The sequence below is a fragment of the Pelobates fuscus genome, chromosome 1 (genome assembly GCF_036172605.1).
Source record: "Pelobates fuscus isolate aPelFus1 chromosome 1, aPelFus1.pri, whole genome shotgun sequence".
NCBI lineage: Eukaryota > Metazoa > Chordata > Amphibia > Anura > Pelobatidae > Pelobates > Pelobates fuscus.
Window position 1 is genome coordinate 312,469,841 of NC_086317.1, and position 15,969 is coordinate 312,485,809.

The following is a 15,969-nucleotide window of genomic DNA, read 5'->3' on the forward strand; positions in this document are numbered from 1 at the left end:
CTGATTTTTACGTGGGAATTTTTATTATTCCTTTTTGCAGTGACTTATATTTGTATTTTATTCACTGCCTATTGTCCCGATTATGTTATTAACCCAGAGTTATACTTTTTAATTATAATAAAGTTTTTATATTGTCTGGAGCCTCCATCTTCAGTATTTCCATCACAGAGGGAAGAAATATACACATTTATAAGACTGCACAGGCACCCTGGAGCACATTATATAGAGCCTGATACGGCTCTATACTTTGTGAGTTATATTCCACCATTTTACTTTGTTTTTTTACCTGAATATACAGAAAGCACTATGTGTTATTTTCTATTTTCTAGATTTTCCTGTCCATTCGCTACACAGGGATAGGTATTTATACTTTATGTTCATGTGCCTAAGGTGTACCTTTTATTTTGTGTTTAGTATATTTGAAGGAGGAATATTAGCAAATCTGTCGTCCGCAAGCTGTGCGCACAAACAACATGTAAAATATCAAAGAATTGACATTAGGCAGATCGGAACAAAGTATTGGGTTGCCTAAGTCACGTGTGCTGGGGGTGCATCTTTTACAATAAATTAATTTCTGCCCTGAAATTATTTTATTTCTGGATCTTGGGATTAATAATGGGCAACATACACCCTGACAAAATGTATGACGGTACGATTGTGAGAAGTAATTAAATAGCAAGATACAACAGTGGGAAATGTTTATTAATTAAATAATAATATATATTAATTTGACCTGCTCCATTGAATATATTTTATATCACTTACTATAGAGGGAAAATCTTCATTGACTATTTAAGACGGTAACAAAAATGTCTACTATACAAGACAAATCGGTCAATAAAGCAACGCTAAAGCCTATAAAAATGTTAAATTACACACTTCATTTTATAATAAATTAGGATTTCACAAGAAAGACAAATTATCATCTAACACTTTGCCATTAATTATAAAGTCAATAATTGATCGACCGTACAAGGAAAGATCATCTATTTCCATAGGAATGTCCGTGATTCCAGCAAGCCCTTTAATCCTGTTTTTCTTGCAACTTTACTCACAGTCCTTGTAGCAAACACGGAAATCTTTTGCTAAGGGGCATATGGAGGGGGCTTTTCACCTGGTAGAAGAATGGAAGATGAATGCTGAGAGACTGGATTTGAGGCGAGTCCATTGATTGAGTTAGACTCTGAGGGATTCTGGGTGTCATCCAATAAGGAAATATCACCAGATGATGTGGCTGGATAAGAACCAGAAGGCTGTAATGAAAACAAAGACAATAATTGTCCTAACAAAAAAAAAGAGAAAACATAAGCATAAATAACATTCCGTCTTCAGAGTTCGTATCCTTTTTTAGATGTGTATTGAATTATTAACTGAAATGTGCTAAATAAAAAGAACATGTAAATTGATTTGTTGTGTCAATGTTATGCGTTTATATTATTTATTTATTTTTATTTCCTTGCAACCCTTCTCTTTCACACTATACAAGATGATCTTTCACACTATACAAGATTGTCTTTATTTATTTATTTTGTATACTCTGTGATGCCACAAGTCAGGTCAGAAGTGCCAATCTTCTGTCAGCTATGGCTGTTACTGACTGACGAGGAGCTGTAAATCTGTATAAGGGTTTATATTACTTATAAACATAGGAAGGCATGCTTCTATGAATTAAAGGGACACCGTAGGCACCCAGACCACTTCAGCTCATTGAAGTGGTCTGGGTGCCGTGTCCCATGTCCCTTAACTGTAAAGTGGTACTTAATGCAGTTTCTGAGAAACTGCAATAATTACCTCTCAGGGGTTAACTCTCCCTCTAGTGGCTGTCTACCAGACAACCACTAGAGGAACTTTTGAGTGCTTTTGGTCATCTAAATGATGCTGGACGTCCTCACACTACGCATGAGGACTTCCATTGTCACCGGAATCCCCACAGGAAAGCATTGATTAATGCTTTCCTATAGGGAACTCCGAATGTGCATGCACATTAGGTCTCCCTTGACGGAGGGGGTAGAGCGTGGGCGGAGCCTGACCCAGTGCCGAGGGACATCGGCACTGGATTCAGCAAGTGATTGAAGGGGTTCTAACCTCTTCAGTGCTGCAGGAGGCGGGGCATGTGGGAGGGGGGCACTATAGAATCTCTTTAAGAGTCTGTAAGAAATTACATTGGGACAATTTGATAGATTGTACAAAAATAAAGAAGGTTGAGTTGAGTGAATAGCACCTATAAGAGGGGGCTCTGTAGAAGACCAATGATTATTCTGAAATTACCATATTTGTTCCCGGTAGGGTGGTCGTCTGGTTAGTCTGATAGCTCCTAGTAGAGGATTTCAGAGCTGATCTGCTTGAGTTTAAAGAGGAAAGTTTTACATCCCAGTAATTTTAATATTACATTTACTTTTGGAGTGTTAAAATAAAATAAAAAAAATGAAACTTGGAAATTCACACCTTTCTATCCTGTAACTAGAACCAGAACATGATGTCATTTGTTAAACTTTCCATGCAAATTTCAAAATTAAAAGGATCATCACGTGAAAAAAGTTCAACAAAAATGATCTGTGATTGTAACGGATCCCCTATACTCCGACTGAGTATATCCGCTGTAGTTCTCCCAAATCCCAAGTGAAGCAGTGATTAAAGCTCTGAGCTTCCCAAACATCAGCCTAGACTTGATTAAGGGTACAACAGGAATAATTTATTCTGACCAGATGGTCTACTTTTATACACATCAGGGAAACAGTCAAACACGCCCATAACACTCCCACAAAACGCCCATGAATTTCTTAGTCAAGATGACTGCATAAAAACATAAAAAATACATAAAAACACATATAAGACATAGAGGAACCCCCACAAATGTTATATCCCTGGATAGCTTGGATCTGAGCGCCCAAGTTGAAATAAAAAGTGCTCAGGTCCCACGAATGCAGCTGAATCGCCACCAGGGTAAAGTTTTGACCAACCGCTCGTGAGGCATCTGCCCAAATCAGTTCCAGAGTTTCAGTGGTAGCGGTCGGTCAGTTTCGGGAGGTCCAAACCGAACAAAAGACGAATGGTTCCCCTAGCTCATAGGTAGTGTTTGTTCACCTTGTTTGTGTGAACAAACCTTCTGAACAGTGCTCTCCTGGCTTGTCGCAGAAAGAAGCAGGCATTCGTATGATTTTTACCGGTGTTCGACGACCAAGTCCCACTGCCTGCATTCGTGCGACAAGATGGCTGCCGTTTTCTCTAGCAAATGGCGTTCAGTTATACAAACGGTGGCCACACAGAGAGAGCAATTACGTCTGTGGTTTCTTTGTAGTTAATGAGCCAGGAGGCGGTTGGTGTTCGGTAGATTTGTATACCGAACGCAGAGAAAGTGTTTCTGTTCGAGAACTATATAAAACAAACCAGTGAAATGTCTTGTGAACAGAAGGGAAAAGTATTAAGCTTGGCACAATGTATATGGCCCATAGTCAGTGGGCAGGAGGCTAGCTTCCACAGTCCTCCAGGAACATGGCAAATGTCCAGGGTAAGGATTTTTTAAATATTTTATTCACTGCAGAGAAGTGACAGTTTAACTTGCAATTTAATTGTAATTATATTTACTCTACCTAAACATATATAAAAAAACAATTCTAAAACTGTAATTTTAATAAACGAATGTCTATTTTACCTGGTAATTTCTTTGTGCATGTAAAATATAAGTGATTCATTTTATGGAGCTATATTTTTTATAAGGAATTGTATTAACCTTCACTAACACTTAACCCCTTAAGGACCAAACTTCTGGAATAAAAGGGAATCATGACATGTCACACATGTCATGTGTCCTTAAGGGGTTAAGCATATGCTACAAACAGTAGCAATGCTGTGTATGGATTACTGTTAAAACAAGCATAAATAAAAAAAAATAACAATTACGCAGTTTTCATTTCTCATTTATTTGTTCATTATTTAAGAAACCGTAATTAAAAATGTTAGAGAGTATGCAGTATTTTGTACATGTAATAAATAAATACAAAATTTCTCACATACAGCAGGTGTGACAATACTATCTAAATAAACATGGTCCAATACCTTGATTGCAGTTATTCATAAGGTCTCTGAAGGAATTAGTAGCTGTACAGCATACTAATAAATGCACTTGTGCCTTAGTGTATTATGCCCACACACAAGTACAGTTAAATCATGTATTTCTAAAATAAACAGTTTTAAATTGACATAGGATACCACAAGTCATTTCGTGAAATTTGTGCACTACTTGATCTGCCAGGGCACCTGTAAGTGCTATTTTATTATTTTTTTAAGTCGTTGAGCTCTTCAGTACGAGCCACTGCACTGCCATTGTTTACAGAGATTTTGTGATGTGATGGTTTTTATGTAATTTATAACAATGGGTGAAGCTGAACACCTGAACTCAATAGTTAGTGGGGAGTCCTACATACTTTTTACCTTATAGTGTGGTTTCCAAGTAAACATGAATACATAGAGAAACTAGGTGTTCAAAACTATCATAAGGAAAAAGAGCATACATAACAGTGTCATTTAAAGAGGAACTGTCTTTTTTGGAATATACACAATTGAATAATAAAACATTGAAAAAACTATAAATTGTGTTTACCTTTTTTTTCATGAGATGCTCCATTTTATTTTTTATTTATATGATGTATTTTGCAAGTGGCATCATAATCCAGTTCAGATTATCCAATCCTTGTAAAGTTTGGGCAGATATTTCAAATGTACAGTTGAAATTAAAACATTGTTTCATTTCCCTCTTCTTTGTATGCTTTTTCTATGCAGACTGCCAGGAATAGAGCTTGAAGAGTTATTCCAACCCTCAGTAATCATGAAGATTTATTTTTTTTACCTCAAAAGGACCTGTTGGGCATTTCTAGGTAGGTCCCCCCTGTTAAACTGTAGAAGAAAAAAAAAGTTTTTTTAAACTTACCTGCAATCCAGCCCCAGACGAATCTCCCAGCGCCGATCTACCTCCTCTATCTCATGACACGGCATCCCTTGCGTGGCCCAGTCACGGAGGAGTGTTTAAAATGGCTATTTATTTTATGGTAGGGGAGAGTAAGCTTCCCCCTGCAGGTGTTCTACCTGCAAAGGAGAAGATTGTTATGTCTGTTGCCAGATGACGACAGATGTAAAAATGCACAGAATTGACATTTGGCAGTCCGGAACAAAGTTCACATGTGTCGTGGCTGTAACTAGCCCTTGACCCAAAAGGTAATGCATCTCTTGATGTTAAACCTTTTCAAACAGAAATGCTGCACATCCAGACTCCTTCCACCATGACCAATGAAGTGGTCATGGTGTTTGGAGTAACCCTTAAAAAAATTGAGAGGATGCTAAGATAATGCCCTTTTACAGGATAAAGAGGTGTGGATTTATATGTTTCATTTTATTTTGCACACCTCAGCACAATACATATTTGATAAAAACATGGATACGTAAACATGATATTAAAATATAACAAAAACATAATGTTAAAATGACACAGTTTCCTTGTAAAAACAACTCTGCTGGTCTCACGAATAGTAAACATTTCGACTTTAAAAAAAATATCTCTGTACATTACCTGTAGCGGTAAAGGGTATGACGCATAGGATGGTAGTGCAGATGCAGAAGAGCAAAACCCAGTGTAGGTAAGAATCTGCTGTGCAGGGTTATACAGAATTTGAGGTGGAGGCGAGTTATAATTGAGTTGAGGAAGTGGTACCTGAAAAATAAAATTTCATTTAGTCTCTTGAGAATAGTTTGCTTTTGTAAAGCATTATATTAAATAGATGGTTATTGAATAAGTGGATTGCAATGCTGATAATTTTTTACAGCCTTGTATAGATTTGTGACTTGAACTGAAACAAAGTAAAATTACACTGAAAACTCAATTAACTGGAGCATTTTGGCTGCAGTGGGCAGAGTTTAGATTTAGAGCCGTGGTTTCCAAACTTTTTAGGTTCAAGGTGCCCTTAATATTTCAGTATTTTTCCAAGGCACCCCAAGTCAAAATTTCTAGGTTATATATAAAATTTCTAGGTTGTAACAGCTGAACGCTGTTGGAGAAAGTCTCACTGGGCATCTGACTTTCTCCACTATAAATTTATGCTGAGCTCATACAGCTTGGCTCTTTCCTCTGCCAAAGTTAATTACTTCAATACCCTCATAACCACACTCTCCCACGAACCCAAACGACTATTTCACACATTTAACTCTTTTCTTCGCCCTGCTGTTCCTCCTCCACCTACTAACTTGACCGCCTCAGACTTTGCAACTCACTTCACTGACAAGATCTCTACAATCAGAGAAGAGATCTCTCATCTTTCTCCTCCCCCTTGCAATACTTCCCCTAACTTCACTCCCTCTGCTGTTCTATGTTCATTCGCACCCGCTACATTGGAAGAGGTTTCTGCTCTGCTCCAGTCCTCCCGCCCCACCACCTGCTCCCTAGATCCAATTCCCTCACATCTCATCCGTACTCTGTTCTTGTCTTTCTCCACCTCTCACTAAAATTCTCAATCTCGCTCTCTCTCTGGTATATTTCCATCGCCCTTCAAACATGCAACTGTAACCCCAATTCTAAAGAAGCCCAATCTTGACCCTGACTCCCCATCCAACTATCGCCCTATCTTGCTACTGCCTTTTGCATCCAAGATCCTTGAAAGAATTGTGTATGCAAGATTGACAGACTTCCTCGAGTCCAACTCTCTGCTAGACCAGCTTCAGTCTGGTTTCCGCGCTAAGCACTCTGTGGAAACGGCACTGACCAAAGTATCCAATGATCTACTCGCTGCAAAATCTCGTGGTCACTACTCTATCCTAATTCTCCTTGACCGGTCTGCGGCTTTTGACACTGTTGATCATCAACAGCTTCTTGTCATCCTCAGCAATATCGGTCTACAAGATATTGCTCCTCCTACCTCTCCCAGCGCTCTTTCAGTGTTTCTTTCTCTGGCTCTGCTTCTTCTCCCCAACTCCTCTCTGTTGGTGTCCCCCAAGGTTCAGTCCTTGGTCCCCTACTGTTCTCCATCTATACTGCCTCCCTTGGTAAACTCATTAGCTCATTTGGCTTCCAATATCATTTCTATGCAGATGACACGCAAATCTACCTGTCCTCTCCTGATCTCTCCCCGTCCCTCTTGACTAGTGTCTCTGACTGCCTCTCTGCTTTTTCTAACTGGATGGCTGCCCACTTCCTTAAACTAAACTTGACCAAAACTGAAATTCTGGTCTTTCCTCCCTCAAGTGTTTTTACTCCTGTGTCTGTCTCCCTCCAAGTCAATGGTGCTACCATCAGCTCCACCACGCAGGCTCGCTGCCTAGGTGTTCTCTTTGACTCCGACCTCTCCTTCAAGCCTCATGTTCAATCTATCGCCAAATCTTATCATTTCCATTTTAAAAACATTGCGCGCATCCGCCCCTACTTAACGCCAGATGCGACTAAGGTGTTGGTCCATTCCACTGTCCTTTCTCGCCTTGACTACTGTAATCCGCTTCGCAGTGGTCTTACGTGCTCCCAACTTGCGCCGTTACAGTCCATAATGAATGCGGCAGCGAGGCTCATCTTCCTGTCCGCCCGCACCTCCCATGCCTCACCCTTCTGTCAGTCCCTACATTGGCTTCTTATAAAATATAGAGCTCAATTTAAAATTCTGGTTCTTGCTTTCAAATCTCTACATAATGCTGCTCCCACCTATCTATCCTCCCTTATACACAAGTATGTCCCATCTAGGCCCTTACGGTCTGCTGAAGACTTACGTCTATCTTCTGTCCGTACTCCCACCTCTGATGCTCGCCTTCAAGATTTCTCGAGGGCTGCACCGTTCCTGTGGAACTCGCTTCCCTCCTCCGTTAGATGCTCACCCAGTCTCCACTCCTTCAAAAAATCGTTAAAAACCCACTTCTTCATAAAAGCGTATCAATTAAACTGTTAATAGTTCCCAACTGATTCCTCTTCTGCAACTGTCACTAGTCTAATACTATCCTTACCTTTTTGTGTCATTTTACCCCACTCCCTCTAGCATGTAAGCTCCTTGAGCAGGGCCCTCAACCCCTCTGTTCCTGTGTGTCCAACTTCTCTGGTTACAACTACATGTCTGTTCGTCCACCCATTGTAAAGCGCTGCGGAATTTGACAGCGCTTTATAAATATCATAATAATAATAATAATAATAATATATCTGTACAGCGCTGCGGCATTTACTGGCGCTATAGTGTAATGTACAGTGTTGGTGTTTAAAGGAGTGTTTGTATAGAGTTATTGTGTTTTAATTTGAATACAAGGGTGTGTTTGTATGTAATGTTTGTGTTTGATTGTAGGGGTGTGTCTGAATGTAATGTTCACTTTTAAATGCGGATGTACATATGTTTGAAGTATTTGTGTTTGAGTGAAGGGGTGTGTTTGTATATTATTTTTTGAGTTTGAATACAGGGGTGTGTGTATGTAATATCTAAGTTAGATTGCAGGAGTGTGCTTGTATGTTGTGCTGATGTTTGACTGCTTGGATGTATGCACATACACTACCACATACATACAGTCAGGTCCATAAATATTGGGACATCGACACAATTCTAATCTATACACCACCACAATGGATTTGAAATGAAAAAAACCAAGATGTGCTTTAACTGCAGACTTTCAGCTTTAATTTGAGGGTATTTACATCCAAATCAGGTGAAAGGTGTAGGAATTACAACAGTTTGTATATGTGCCTCCCACTTTTCAAGGGACCAAAAGTAATGGGACAATTGGCTGCTCAGCTGTCCCATGGCCAGGTGTGTGTTATTCCCTCATTATCCCATTTACAAGGAGCAGAAAAAGGTCCAGAGTTCATTTCAAGTGTGCTATTTGCATTTGGAATCTGTTGCTGTCAACTCTCAATATGAGATCCAAAGAGCTGTCACTATGAGTGAAGCAAGCCATCATTAGGCTGAAAAAACAAAACAAATCCATCAAAGAAATAGCAAAAACATTAGGTGTGGCCAAACCAACTGTTTGGAACATCCTTAAAAAGAAAGAACGCACCGGTGAGCTCAGTAACACCAAAATACCCGGAAAACCATGGAAACAACTGTGGTGGATGACCGAAGAATTCTTTCCCTGATGAAGAAAACACCCTTCACAACAGTTGGCCAGATCAAGAACACTTTCCAGGAGGTAGGTGTATGTGTGTAAAAGTCAAAAATCAAGAGAAGACTTCACCAGAGTGAATACAGAGGGTTCACCACAAGATGTAAACCATTGGTGAGCCGCAAAAACAAGAAGGCCAGATTAAAGTTTGCCAAACAACATCTAAAAAAGCCTTCACAGTTCTGGAACAACATCCTATGGACAGATGAGACCAAGATCAACTTGTACCAGAGTGATGGGAAGAGAAGAGTATGGAGAAGGAAAGGAACTGCTCATGATCCAAAGCATACCACCTTATCAGTGAAGCATGGTGGTGGTAGTGATGGCATGGGCATGTATAGCTGCCAATGGAACTGGTTCTCTTGTATTTATTGATGATGTGACTGCTGACAAAAGCAGCAGGATGAATTCTGAAGTGTTTCGGGCAATATTATCTGCTTATATTCATCCAAATGCTTCAGAACTCATTGGACGGCGCTTCACAGTGCAGATGGACAATGACCCGAAGCATACTGCAAAAGCAACCAAAGAGTTTTTTAAGGGAAGGAAGTGGAATGTTATGCAATGGCCAAGTCAATCACCTGACCTGAATCCGATTGAGCATGCATTTCACTTGATGAAGACAAAACTGAAGGGAAAATGCCCCAAGAACAAGCAGGAACTGAAGACAGTTGCAGTAGAGGCCTGGCAGAGCATCACCAGGGATGAAACCCAGCCTCTGGTGACAGAGGCGGCTATCTAATTAGGCGATTTAGGCGACCGCCTAAGGCCTCGCGCAGTCAGGGGCCTTGCGGCCGCCTAAATCGCCTGAGGGCAGACTGACATGTCGGGTTCTCGGTCTATGACCGAGGACCCGACACAGGAGGGGACCCGGCGGCTTGCCCTTTGTGCCGCCGGGTGCGAGGCCCCTCCTGTCAGTCCTCCCGGGGAGAGAGCCAGCCTCAGTCTGCAGCTCCGCCGGGTGTGAGCTGCAGACTGAGATCTCGCGATCTCCAGCCAATCAGAGCGTTGCCGCGGGTTACCACAGCAACGCTCTGAAAGGAGATCGCGAGACATTCCCCATGTGGTCTGCAGCTCTGCATCCGGCGGAGCTGCAGACCGGAAAGCCCACTGGACCACCAGGGAGCCATCCAGGACACTGGACCACCAGGGACAGATTGACCCCACTGGACCACCAGGGATAAAGGTACATTTTGACCCCCCTCACCCTGCCAACCCACCTGTCACCCCCTGCCACTTCACCCTGTCACCACCTGTCACTTCACCCTATCTCACCCTGTCACCCCCTCACCCTGTCACCCCCTCACCCTATCTCACCCTGTCAGCCCCTCACCCTGTCACCCCCTCACCCTATCTCACCCTGTCACTTCACCCTATCTCACCCTGTCATCCCCTCACCCTATCTTACCCTGTCACCCCCTCACCCTATCTCACCCTGTCACCCCCTCACCCTATCTCACCCTGTCAACCCCTCACCCTATCTCACCCTGTCACCCCCTATCTCACCCAGTCACCCCCTTCACCCTATCTCACCCTGTCACCCCCTGCCACTTCACCCTGTCACCCCCTCACCCTATCTCACCCTGTCACCCCATCTCACCCTGCCACCCCACCTGTCACACCCTCACCCTGCCACCCCACCTGTCACACCCTCACCCTGCCACTTCACCCTGTTACCCCCATCTCACCCTGCCACCCCACCTGTCACCCCCCTCTCACCCTGTCACATTGCCACCCCACCTGTCACCCTGCCACCCCACCTGTCACCCCCTAATACTGTCACCCCCTCTCACCCTGCCACCCCACCTGTCACCCCCCTCACCCTGCCTCCCCTCTCACACCACATCTGACCCTGTCACCCAACCTGTCACCCTGTCACCCCCCTCTCAAGCTGCCACCCCACCTGTCACCCCCTTTCACAATGCCACCCCACCTGTCACCCCCTCTCACCCTGCCACCCCATCTGTCACCCCCTCACCCTGCCACCCCACTTGTCACCACCATCTCACCCTGCCACCCCACCTGTCACCCCCTCACCCTGCCACCCCACCTGTCACCCCCTCACCCTGACACTTCACCCTGTCACCCCCCTCACCCTGCCACTTCACCCTGTCACCCCTCTCTCACACTGTCACCCCCTGTGACCCCCATCTCACCCTGCCACCCCACCTGTCACCCCCCTCTCACCCTGCCACCTTGCCACCCCACCTGTCACCCTGCCACCCCACCTGTCACCCCCTAATACTGTCACCCCCTCTCACCCTGCCACCCCACCTGTCACCCCCTCACCCTGCCTCCCCTCTCACACCACATCTGACCCTGTCACCCCACCTGTCACCCTGTCACCCCACCTGTCACCCCCTCTCACCCTGCCACCTCACCTGTCACCCCCTCTCACCCTGCCACCTCACCTGTCACCTCCTCTCACCCTGTCACCACACCTCTTACTCTGTGACCCCCCACACTACTCTGTCACCTTACCCTGTCACTCCCCACACACTGTCACCCCACCTCACACTGTCACCCCACCTCACACTGTCACCCCACCTCACACTGTCACCCCACCTCACTCTGTCACCCTCTCTCACTCTGTCACCCTCTCTCACCCTGTCACCCCCCTCTCACCCTGTCACCACCCTGTCAACCCCCCTCTCACACTATGTCACCCTCCCTCCTCACACTAGGTCTCCCCCCCTCACACTAGGTCTCCCCCCCCTCACACTAGGTCTCCCCCCCTCTCACACTAGGTCTCCCCCCCTCTCACACTAGGTCTCCACCCCTCACACTAGGTTTTCCCCTCCCTCTAGGTCTCCCCCCTCACACATTAGGTCTCCCCCTTCTCACCCTGTCGCCCCCTCTTACTCTGTTGCCCCCTCTTACTCTGTCATCCCCCCTCTCTCTGTCACCCTCCCTCTCATGCTGTCACTCTCCCTCTCACGCTGTCACCCCCTCTCACTCTGTCACCCCTGTCTCTTCCCTCTTACTCTGTCACACCCCTTACACGGATGTAACCCTCTCACACTAATGTCACCCCCCTTACACTAATGTAACCCTCTCACACTAATGTCACCCCCTTACACTAATGTCACCCCCTCTTACTCTGTCACACCCCTTACACGAATGTAACCCTCTCACACTAATGTCACCCCCTTCTTACTCTGTCACACCCCTTACACTAATGTAACCCTCTCACACTAATGTCACCCCCTTCTTACTCTGTCCCCCCCTCACACTATGCCACCTCCCTACACTATGTCATTTTCCCCACACACTCTGTCACCTCTCTCCGCACACACTGTTACCTACCTCCATACACTCTATCTCTCCCTCTAAACAAACAGGCACCACTCTCCGCACTCTGGCACCCTCCTGCTCTTTTACACTCACCCTGCCACATTTACTCCTTTACTCACCCTGTCACCCCCTGAAGGCAATCATTCTACACACTGTCATAAAACACAGCTTCGCCATGAACTTAAAGCCAAAGGCCACAGGCAGTACACAAACATACACATGCTCAGAGAAACATACATACATGTACAAAGATACTCACTGCCAGACACACACTGGTAGACAATGCAACGATGTATACAAAGACTAGTTCTCTATATCCAGTGCTGCATGCTCTCCCTTCAAAATATCTACAGCTTCTTATACACACACAAGTCAACTGCAATTTTTTTCCAATAATGGTGTTAGTGGGGGCCTCATGGATGAGTTTCGCCTAAGGCCTCACCAAGTCTAGAGCCGCCACTGTCTGGTGATGCCTATGCGTTCCAGACTTCAGGCTGTAATTGACTGCAAAGGATTTGCAACCATGTATTAAAAAGTAAAAGTTTGATTTATGACTGTTAATCTGTCCCACTACTTTTGGTCCCTTAAAAAGTGGGAGGCACATATACAAACTGTTGTAATTCCTACACCGTTCACCTGATTTGGATGTAAATGCCCTCAAATTAAAGCTGAAAGTCTGCAGTCAAACCCATTGTGTTGGTGTATAGAGCCAAAAAGATTAGAATTGTGTTGATGTCCCAATATTTATGGACCTGACTGTACATACTTCTTGACACTTGTGCTTCCTCCAAATTGTGGGAAAAACAGCAGTGAAGAGCATTTTTTTGCAAGGTACGGACTCCTAAGAATTCTACAGGAATCTGAGCTGTAAATCCGACCAGGACTATACAACAACATTTCTGGTCTTTCACTTACTAAATTAGAGACCAGTCTGAGCATCATATCTGATATGTGTTACGTCTCCTTTCTATTCTATTTTAGAAATAATGTCCCTACCCAGACTAGAATTTAGGGCATCCTAAAGTGAGCTCTGAATGTTAAAATAAGCAATCAGCTGAGCATCTCATCCTACCATGTCCTTAAAAGCTCCAAGAATAGCAGCAGTGACAATGCCAAGGAAAAGCCCCACTATGTTTAGCACGGTAGAGGTCCATAGTAGCCGATATAAATGGACTGCATCTTGGCAGCTGCTTACGCCAACATATTCATAGTAGCTGCTGACCTGATCTGGGCTGAGAAAGATGAGAAAAGAGACAAATTTTATTGGTAGCAAAGGAACACAGTTTTTGGTCACTTAATGCATTCCTTGTAAGCACTCCAGATTGTTTGGGTTACATCTTCCATAAATCTGTTACAGCCATAATGGTGGCAGAGCATCAGGGGAAGTGTTAGCCCACAACATCTGTATTGTCTATGTTTTTGTTTACCCCTGCCTTAAAGGGACACTCAAAGCACCAAATCAATTTTAGCTTAATAAAGTAGTGTTTGTGAATAGATCAGGCCCTTGCAGTCTCAATGCTGAATTCTCTTACACATAGACGTTAAATCACTTTGTTCATGTACCCTAGCAAAACCTCCCCTGACTGAGACTCACACAGCCTCCCTGTTTTTGTTTTTTTGTGCACTGTGTGTTTCATTTTTCATCTCCCGCTCTGTTAAGTGCCTCCAAGAGCCTCATGTGTATGATTAAAGTTCAATCTACTATTATGTTTTTTCCCCACTTGTCTATTGCTTAATAAAAAAAAAAAATCCAGGGGGTGGGGCCTGACAGCCAAGATGGCCTGAAGTGTTCTGCACTAGCTCCTGCGCAATTGAGCGACCAGTAAGCTTTTTAAGCTTCATACCATGCTGGATTCAGCCCTAATAGACTGGTACATGGTCTGGCAACAAGTGGCTAATCAAAATTACCCGAATCAGTGAGTACACGCAGTGCCTGACTATAAGGCCTAGCATGAATTGCAGCCAAGCACCTGGGAGAGACGGCAGCTCTCCTGGCATGAAGCAAACCCCCGACAACATCAGCATTGGAGCTCCACGCCCCCCCCCTCCCCCCTTTGCCTTTGGACTGGTGGAGGTTATCCCGGTCTGCACTGGGGACACCTAAGTATCCACTACAAGGGAACCCCCTGCTAACCAGCCGACAGTATGGCGTTCCCAAAATGGCCCCCACAGCGCAACACAAACAACAACGAGAGCACAAGCTCACCCAGTCCTGGAGGGAAATTTTTGAAGCCCGTTTTGACAAGATTCCCGAAGGGTTACCCGATACCAGACTCGAGACCAAGCTAAGATCCAACGGAGGATCTGTGGACCTGCTGCCATCCACCCTCACAAAGAACCCAAGGGCAGGGGCTTGCATGAAGCTTGCACGCCAGAAGGCAAGCTACCTCCCAAGCACAGCATGAAGGCAAGCAACTGCGTAACACACCGGAGCCGGAGTGTAAAGTGTAGAAGAACTTTCCACTGTGGCCCACTTAAGGCATTGGATGAACAGAACTCTTTGCTACCACATGTTTGCTGTTCTTTTTAGTCATATGTGGTTTTTCCCACTTTTTGTTCCCTTAGTATATTAGTATATAACTCAAGACTCAGTGGTACTGATTTCTTAGTGAATCTTTGGCACTCTCATATAGCCTGTAGAATATGTACATGTACAGCTCTCGGCATATAGAGCCTGATCACCAATCGTTAATAGGACCATACTCCATGTCTAAATCCTGATTGATCAGGACACATCCCAAGCTGCACTGGAAATGTATAGATTTGTGCCTAGACACTATGTCAGAATCTTAGATTTTCGATCAAGCTGGTTTATTTTCTACTAGTTTTCTCATTGTTTATCATGCATTATCTATGGTCTCAAGTACAGACCTATGTTTAAGCCTGTTTCTTAAAAACAAAAATTGTTCAGTCCTTAATATGCCAAAACTCTGTATTTACCTATGATTTTGCAATATGCTTGTCAATGCTGTTGTGACATCACAAGCCTGTATGTTATTCCTTGCACTATGAAAATAAAGAATTTAAAAAAGAAATTAAAAAAGACCAATCCAATTTTTTGGAGGGAGGGAAGAATCTATACAATAATAGTGATGGATCAATAACTGGTCAATAGTTTAGAAGGTCTTGGGTACTGGATAATTAGAAATTGTGCTACTTTACACCTGCATGAAATGACACTGCTTGCTCAATATGAAAAAATAGCACTGTAATCCATGCACTATACATTGCTTCTTCCAATAATAACATAAAGTGGATTGGAGGACCAATGACAATCCAAGCCATTATAACTATATTATTCTATCCATGTGTCAAGAAGGATTGCCCATCAGATAAACAGAGACTGACAAATGCCAACCAGTAGAACATTCATGTCAAAATAGGCCATATTACTGTTTGGTATGATGTGTTAGAACAGGGGTAGGCAACCTACGGCACTAGTGCCATGCACGGCACTCGAGGTGTCTTTGCACGGCACTCAAGGCTGCTGGAGCCAAACAGGCTCTTTCCTATCAGGAATCCCAGTAAAACTTCAGATATCTGCTAATACGAAGAGGTGGTGAA

At 43.9% G+C, this 15,969-nt stretch overlaps 1 protein-coding gene across 1 annotated transcript in view; it reads right to left on the reverse strand.

Moving 5' to 3' along the window:
* Positions 1-778: 778 nt before the first annotated feature.
* TMEM255B (transmembrane protein 255B) overlaps positions 779-15,969 on the reverse strand; it is an 88,094-nt gene continuing 72,903 nt past the window's right edge. The window contains exons 7-9 of the mRNA XM_063458935.1: positions 13,478-13,637; positions 5,564-5,704; positions 779-1,253 (exon numbers count right to left, since the gene is read on the reverse strand). Of these exons, the coding sequence (XP_063315005.1) occupies positions 1,086-1,253; positions 5,564-5,704; positions 13,478-13,637 (469 nt within the window). The 3' untranslated portion in view covers positions 779-1,085. The remainder of the gene's footprint in view (positions 1,254-5,563; positions 5,705-13,477; positions 13,638-15,969) is intronic.